This window comes from Oncorhynchus tshawytscha, linkage group LG22 (assembly GCF_018296145.1).
Source record: "Oncorhynchus tshawytscha isolate Ot180627B linkage group LG22, Otsh_v2.0, whole genome shotgun sequence".
Lineage (NCBI taxonomy): Eukaryota > Metazoa > Chordata > Actinopteri > Salmoniformes > Salmonidae > Oncorhynchus > Oncorhynchus tshawytscha.
In genome coordinates, this window is record NC_056450.1 from 41,489,999 (window position 1) to 41,498,631 (window position 8,633).

An 8,633-nucleotide genomic window follows, 5' to 3' on the forward strand; every position below is an offset into this window, starting at 1 on the left:
GAGCCGTACTGAGCCGAGCCGTTCTGAGCCGAGCCGTGCTGAGCCGGCTTGGTCACACAAATCATAGTTGCTGGAACAGGGCAATGTCAAAAGAAAATATCCGAGCCAGAGCAGGTTCTGGGTCAACGCTATAGTGTGACGAGGGATTTAACTACCACAGTGGGATCTCTATTCGTCGTCAAGCCCGTTGTCCTGATCCTGTTGTGCGTTCCTTTCTCCAGGTACTCCGTACCCCCGGGACCTTCCTCCCCAGATGTCCGCAGCCCACCAGCTCCAGGCCATGCATGCCCAGTCTGCAGAGCTGCAGCGGCTAGCTATGGAACAGCAGTGGCTGCATGGACATCACCACATGCACGGTGGCCCACTTCCTGGCCAAGAGGACTATTACAGGTCAGAGACACACGGAGACACATTCTGAACGACACCGCTGCTGAACGACACGCCTACTGAACGACACACCTCCTGAACGACACACCTACTGAATGACACACCTACTGAACGACACGCCTACTGAACAACACACCTACTGAACAACACACCTACTGAACAACACACCCACTGAACGACACGCCTCCTGAACGACACACCTCCTGAACGACACACCTCCTGAACGACACGCCTACTGAACGACACGCCTACTGAACGACACGCCTACTGAACGACACACCTCCTGAACGACACACCTCCTGAACGACACGCCTACTGAACGACACGCCTACTGAACGACAACTGAACGACACGCCTACTGAACGACACGCCTCCTGAACGACACCTCCTGAACGACACGACTACTGAACGACACGCCTACTGAACGACACGCCTACTGAACGGCAACTGACTGCGACACGCCTCCTGAACGACACGCCTACTGAACGACACGCCTACTGAACGACACGCCTACTGAACGACACGCCTACTGTGAACGTACGACACGCCTACTGAACGACACGCCTACTGAACGACACGCCTCCTGAACGACACGCCTACTGAACGACACGCCTACTGTACGACACGCCTACTACAACACGCCTACTGAACTGACACACGCCCTGAACGACACGCCTCCTGAACGACACGCCTACTGTGACAACTGACGACACGCCTACTGAACGACACGCCACTGAACGACACGCCTACTGAACGACACGCCTCCTGAACGACACACCTCCTGAACGACACACCTACTGAACGACACACCTACTGAACGACACACCTACTGAACGACACACCTCCTGAACGACACACCTACTGAACGACACGCCTACTGAACGACACACCTCCTGAACGACACTCCTCCTGAACGACACACCTCCTGAACGACACACCTACTGAACGACACACCTACTGAACGACACACCTACTGAACGACACGCCTCCTGAACGACACACCTCCTGAACGACACAGACACGTTTGAAAACACACCACACACATTCATTACAAACACATTGACAGAGGTGGTCTAGACAGCATCGGTCCTTAGATGAGATTAAAAATAAGAATCGTTTCATTAAATTACAAAACAAATATTAAACATAACATAATATGGTTCATCTGTGGTTATAAATTCTTGTTGCTAATTTAAAAAGATTTTCATTTGTGTGATTTCTGTAAGATCATGCAGACGTTTCAAGTGATCTCGAGTTCCAGAAATGGACTCCTTTTACAGAAAAACCTGATGGCAAGTGATGTTTTACCTAAAGAACTAACTCTGCACTTTGCATTTTTCAGAGAATGTGACCCCATAGGGTCTATATATATATAGACTGAATGTAGTCACTGTTTTAAATGGGTTGTGGAGCAAGTCTATTAACATTTCTAAGATGGCATTGGGCGAATTATTGACATGTTTCTTAGCAATTATACTGCAGTGATGAAATGTTTAAATGCACGCTTGTACAACGATTTGCAGCCGGCTTTGTTCCAGGTTCTCCAGCTTGTGATCGTCTTGTAATACAATACCACCTGTGAGAATATCAGTTTGCATATAAACCTTGGCAGGGGTGTTTTTGTTTTATTTCTAAACTTGGGACAAGTGAAGTTAAATAAGAGTGGCGACGTTAACATGTTTGTTGTTGTTGTTGTTTGTTGTTGTTTGTTGTGTTTTGTGTTTTAGCCGCCTGAAGAAGGAAAGCGACAAGCAACTGTAACTGACCAATGGGGGGAGGGACGCGGAGACACGCAGGAAGTTGCCTAGGACACAGGAAGTAGTTACAGAACAGTCAGTCAGTCAAAGGAACCCAACCTCCGCTCCTCCAAAACACAATTCTCCAAAAACAAAAACAATGGAAGCTGAAGAAGGAGAGGAGGGTTGTTCCATCGTCTGTTTTCTCTCCCTGTCTGTTTGGGGGGGAGGGGAGGGGGGGCTTTTTTTCTCTTTTTTTCCCCCACAAAAACATTAAGAAAGACTGTGTTTGGTGTAACTATAGCCTTCAAGTAGTGACAACGACCTCGAGACTGCATGAAAACTACTGTAAAGCTTCCACAACGTGTTTCGTAGGTGGTAGAAATGCAAGACACTTTGTCACTGTTGCTAGTCGATGGGGAAGACGAAGACCAGTAAAAGCATCGTTCCAGACATTATAGCCGCGGAAAGATTCAGAACAAAGTGCTTTTTTATTTTAATACATTGTTGGAGGTTTTCATCATTTTTTACGAAAAGCTGCAGCATGACGTTATTGAGTCTGTAAATAGTATATCTATATATATATATATACACATACATATATATATATACATATAATTATTATTATTGTTACTAGGTGTGGACTCGGAACCAAGTCATTTATAAACCTCCAATATGTTATTGTGTTCTGAAGCATTGTTCCTTGTTTTAACGGAGGGAGGGGGGTTTGGGGGGCAGACGGTGGTCCCAGACCTGATATACCTTTGAGAGAGCGATATAGTCCCAGACACCTATCATTATACACCCCTTAACAAGCACCTGATTGGCTAACAGAATGCCTGAACTCACTGTGTTGTTGAGGTAATGATTTGACACACTTGAAGAGGAGTCACTGAGTCATCTATGGATCAGCATACTCTCCTGCCCTGCCCTGTCCTGTCCTGTCCTGCCCTGTCCTGCCCTACCCTGCCCTGTCCTGCCCTGTCCTGTCCTGCCCTGCCCTGCCCTGTCCTGCCCTACCCTGTCCTGCCCTGTCCTGTCCTGTCCTGCCCTACCCTGTCCTGCCCTGCCCTGTCCTGCCCTACCCTGTCCTGCCCTGTCCTGCCCTGCCCTGTCCTGCCCTACCCTGCCCTGTCCTGCCCTACCCTGTCCTGCCCTACCCTGCCCTACCCTGCCCTGTCCTGCCCTGTCCTGCTGTCCTACCCTGTCCTGCCCTGCCCTGTCCTGCCCTACCCTGTCCTGCCCTACCCTGCCCTATCCTGCCCTGTCCTGCCCTACCCTGCCCTGTCCTGCCCTGTCCCTACCCTGCCCTGCCCTAGTTTACAAGCCCCTGATGCAGACACCATCTAAAGCAGTCAAAAGAAGACTGTATTAAATCCTTCAGCGCTTTTCATAGTTTTTGACACTCGACTTCAGTGTTGACTAAACAAAAGGAAGATTTTTTTTTTTTTTTGAAGATTAGGCAGATATTTAACCCAGGTTTTACGTTTTCTTTTCAAATGTTTTAAATTATCGTTTTAAAAGGTGTATCTAAACTACGTGAGGCCCCAACATGCCCCAACATGCCCCAACATGCCCCAACATGCCCCAACATGCCCCAACATGCAACATGCCCCAACATGCCCCAACATGCCCCAACATGCCCCAACATGCCCCAACATGCCCCAACATGCCCCAACATGCCTTGTTAAATGTGTTCTGACTGTGGGTGAGTTGCTAGAGGTAACCAAAGGTGGTGGTTATGATTAGTATTTTCCTCCCTCTACCTGGTCAAATGGTCCTGACTGCTACAGTTGGAAACCTCTGATCAGATCGTCCTCCAGAGCAGTGTGCTGTGCTGCCATATTCACTGTGACACTAACGGGCCTAGCTACATGGGAGGTGGGGGTCCAGACACTAATGGGCCTAGCTACATGGGAGGTGGGGGTCCAGGGCTGGAACCAGACACTAACGGGGCCTAGCTACATGGGAGGTGGGGGTCCAGATACTAGACAGTAAAGTTGTAATATCCTGTCAACCCCCTCCTGTCCTGTGTTAGCCCATGTTTGAGTTCCTTCTACTCCTCTCTGGTCCCATCCATGACCTCTGTCTGTCCGTTTGTCTTCCATGCTCCATCACTCTTGTCTTTTACTCCTCTCCCCTTCCTCCTCCTCCTCCAGCCTTTTAGTCCATCCCTCTCCTCCTCCTCCTCTCTCTCTTCCAGCCTTTTCCTCCTCCTCTCTCTCTTTAGTCCATCCCTCTCCTCCTCCTCCTCCCTCTCTTCCTCTCCTCCAAACCCTTGGATGTTTAGTGTTGTCAATTGTTTAGCTTCTCTTTCAAAGCGGAAATAGCAGAATTTATATATAAAACTGGTATCTTGAAGCTTATTGTATATATTAGTAGTCACCATGGGGATGACGACACGACAATGTAAACAAAAAGTAGAAATAATACGAAAAGTTGTGATTCCTGTGTTCTCTCTCTCTCTCTCTCCATTTGAGTATTTTGTATTTTTTTTTTTCAAAAATTTGTGGAATTAAAATAAATGACTAAGTTACACCACAAGACTTTTGTTATTGGTTTTAATGTAGACGTTTCCTGTTGGTAATGTATGCTAGAAAATGTTTTCTTTGTCATTTTTGGATACACATGCAATCTGGTAGCAGGCACGCTTCAACAGCTGTCATTTAGAGAAGCTATTATTCCTCTAGTGCCGACTGAACATTACTCCGGAGATAATGTAGCCCCGGTGAATCCAGACTGACCGTTACTCTGGAGATAATGTAGCCCGGTGAATCCAGACTGACCGTTACTCTGGAGATAATGTAGCCCGGTGAATCCAGACTGACCGTTACTCTGGAGATAATGTAGCCCCGGTGAATCCAGACTGACCGTTACTCTGGAGATAATGTAGCCCCGGTGAATCCAGACTGACCGTTACTCCGGAGATAATGTAGCCCCGGTGAATCCAGACTGACCGTTACTCTGGAGATAATGTAGCCCCGGTGAATCCAGACTGACCGTTACTCTGGAGATAATGTAGCCCCGGTGAATCCAGACTGACCGTTACTCCGGAGATAATGTAGCCCCGGTGAATCCAGACTGACCGTTACTCTGGAGATAATGTAGCCCGGTGAATCCAGACTGACCGTTACTCTGGAGATAATGTAGCCCGGTGAATCCAGACTGACCGTTACTCTGGAGATAATGTAGCCCGGTGAATCCAGACTGACCGTTACTCCGGAGATAATGTAGCCCGGTGAATCCAGATTGAACACTATCAATTTTTGGAATTCACCAGGCTACATTATCTCCAGAGTAATGGTCAGTCTGGATTCACCGGGCTACATGATCTCCAGAGTAACGGTCAGTCTGGATTCACCGGGGCTACATTATCTCTTGAGGGAGAGTTCAGGCTGGAAATGACGCCCTGTCCTCCGTGAAAACAGGTTCCTCAGAATTCCCCTCTACTCCCCAGGTTGTCAGTCGTGATCATGTGACAGCTGCTGGTGCCTGTTGTTGTTTAGCTCTGAGGCTCACCTCCCCACAAGACACAAGGAAATAACAGAGAGAGCTTAGAACGACAGCTCCACTGGCTGCTTGAATTCATTATATATCCCCACTCCTCAACGATGGAACGACTGACTAGATGTCATCCCAAATCACATCCTCGTAAATCTGGTGGTGTACCGCTCAGGCACAGAGACACACTCACACACACTGAAATATGGTCTGAAAACATTCTTGCTATGAATAGCAATGTGAAAAGGATGCTGTTGTCTGTCCGTGGTCTAAAAAGAGGTATTGAGGATACAGAGCCTCGTCCTCAGTCTTATATTCTACCTCATACCCCTGTCTCCCTCTTACCTCACGCCCAGCAGTCTGCTGAGAGTGTGGCAGCGTAGCTACAGTTGAAGTCGGAAGTTTACATTCACCTTAGCCAAATACATTTAAACCAGTCCCACCTGCAGCAAAGCACACCCACATGATGCTGCCACCCCTGTGCTTCACGGTTGGGATGGTGTTCTTCAGCTTGCAAGGTAGGCAGTAGACAGGTAGGCAGTATTATAGTTCCAGCCAGGTAGGCAGTAGACAGGTAGGCAGTATTATAGTTCCAGCCAGGTAGGCAGTAGACAGGTAAGCAGTAGAGAGGTAGGCAGTATTATAGTTCCAGCCAGGTAGGCAGTAGACAGGTAGGCAGTATTATAGTTCCAGCCAGGTAGGCAGTAGACAGGTAAGCAGTAGAGAGGTAGGCAGTATTATAGTTCCAGCCAGGTAGGCAGTAGACAGGTAGGCAGTATTATAGTTCCAGCCAGGTAGGCAGTAGACAGGTAGGCAATATTATAGTTCCAGCCAGGTAGGCAGTAGACAGGTAAGCAGTAGACAGGCAGAATCTTGTAACTGGATCGGCTGTGGGTTTTACAATACTGCCAGAGATAGATATTGTATGTACAGTTGAAGTCGGAAGTTTACATACACCTTAGCCAAATACATTTAAACTCAGTTTTTCACAATTCCTGACATTTAATCCTAGTAAATATTCCCTGTTTTAGGTCAGTTAGGAACACCACTTTAATTTAAGAATGTGAAATGTCAGAATAATAGTAGAGATAATGATTTATTTCAGCTTTTATTTCTTTCATCACATTCCCAGTGGGTCAGAAGTTTACATGCACTCAATTAGTATTTGGTAGCATTGTCTTTAAATTATTTAACTTGGGTCAAATGTTTTGTGTAGCCTTCCACAAGCTTCCCACAATAAGTTGGGTGAATTTTGGCCCATTCCTCCTGACAGAGCTGGTGTAACTGAGTCAGGTTTGTAGGCCTCCTTGCTCGCACACGCTTTTTCAGTTCTGCCCACAAATGTTCTATAGGATTGAGGTCAGGGCTTTGTGATGGCCACTCCAATACCTTGACTTTGTTGTCCTTAAGCCATTTTGTCACAACTTTGGAAGTATGCTTGGGGTCATTGTCCATTTGGAAGACCCATTTGCAACTTCCTGACTGATGTCTTGAGATGTTGCTTCAATATATCCACATAATTTTCCCACCTCATGATGCCATATATTGTGTGAAGTGCACTCGTCCCTCCTGCAGCAAAGCACCCCCACAACCCACAACATGATGCTGCCACCCCCGTGCTTCACGGTTGGGATGGTGTTCTTCGGCTTGCAAGCCTCCCCCTTTTTCCTCCAAACATAACGATGGTCATTATGGTTAAACAGTTCTATTTTTGTTTCATCAGACCAGAGGACATTTCTCCAAAATGTACGTTCGTTGTCAAACTTCCTGACCCTTTAATCTCCATGGTGACCACTGCTCAGACAGTCTGTCATTATAATGTATGTCCTGCTGTTCTCAAGCTCTTGCTGATCATATATGTATCCCAGAGCAGAGGGACACTTCTATTTATCCCAGAGCAGAGGGACACTTCTATTTATCCCAGAGCAGAGGGACACTTCTATTTATCCCAGAGCAGAGGGACACTTCTATTTATCCCAGAGCAGAGGGACACTTCTATTTATCCCAGAGCAGAGGGACACTTCTATTTATCCCAGAGCAGAGGGACACTAATATTTATCCCAGAGCAGAGGGACACTTCTATTTATCCCAGAGCAGAGGGACACTTCTATTTATCCCAGAGCAGAGGGACACTTCAGGCGATTTCATCATAACAGCTCTGGCTGTGTGTGGTCCTTGGGCTCAGAATTGCTCATGGTAACAGACTTGCGTTTCGTCGTCTCTAGATCTGTCTTCATGGACAAACATTTTGAGGGTATCCCTCCAATCAACATACTAATGGGGTTTTGCATGGCTCTGTTCATTTCCCTCTGTCAACTGTAGACCCTCCTGCTTCCTCCTGGGGGTGTCTCTCTGTGTCCTTACTTTATTTATTTCTCTCTCTCTGTGTGTCTGCCTGCCTGTGTGTCTCTGGGTCTCTCCCTGTGTTTTTGTCTCTGGGTCTCTCCAGCAGTTTCTCTGGGTCTCCAGCTATTTGTCTCTGGGTCTCTCCCTCTGTGTGTCTCTGGGTCTCTCCCTCTGTGTGTCTCTGGGTCTCTCCCTCTGTCTGTCTCTGGGTCTCTCCCTCTGTGTGTCTCTGGGTCTCTCCCTCTGTGTGTCTCTGGGTCTCTCCCTCTGTGTGTCTCTGTCCCTCTGTGTCTCTGTCTCTGGGTCTCCCTCTGTTTGTCTCTGGATCTCTGTCTCTGGGTCTCTCCCTCTGTGTGTCTCTGGGTCTCTCCCTCTGTGTTTCTGGGTCTCTCCCTCTGTGTGTCTCTGGGTCTCTCCCTCTGTGTCTCTGGGTCTCTCCCTCTGTGTGTCTCTGGGTCTCTCCCTCTGTGTGTCTCTGGGTCTCTCCCTCTGTGTGTCTCTGGGTCTCTCCCTCTGTGTGTCTCTGGGTCTCTCCCTCTGTGTGTCTCTGGGTCTCTCCCTCTGTGTGTCTCTGGGTCTCTCCCTCTGTGTGTCTCTGGGTCTCTCCCTCTGTGTGTCTCTGGGTCTCTCCCTCTGTGTGTCTCTGGGTCTCTCCCTCTGTGT

At 47.9% G+C, this 8,633-nt stretch overlaps 1 protein-coding gene and 1 long non-coding RNA gene across 3 annotated transcripts in view; one reads left to right on the top strand and one right to left on the bottom strand.

Annotated features, from left to right (window-relative positions):
- The window catches only part of LOC112221367 (arginine-glutamic acid dipeptide repeats protein), a 277,707-nt gene extending 275,075 nt beyond the window's left edge, over positions 1 to 2,632 (top strand). Inside the window, 2 exon segments of the mRNA XM_042304282.1 lie at positions 222 to 390; positions 2,115 to 2,632. Of these exon segments, the coding sequence (XP_042160216.1) occupies positions 222 to 390; positions 2,115 to 2,148 (203 nt within the window). The 3' untranslated portion in view covers positions 2,149 to 2,632.
- LOC121840483 lies at positions 679 to 1,280 on the bottom strand. Of its 2 annotated transcripts, none has more exons than XR_006079669.1 (3): positions 1,246 to 1,280; positions 864 to 999; positions 679 to 772 (listed from the first exon to the last, which is right to left on the bottom strand). It is a non-coding gene; the product is annotated as an uncharacterized LOC121840483 (long non-coding RNA). The 2 variants fall into 2 exon arrangements; XR_006079668.1 differs by having other exon boundaries at positions 848 to 999.
- Positions 2,633 to 8,633: the final 6,001 nt, after the last annotated feature.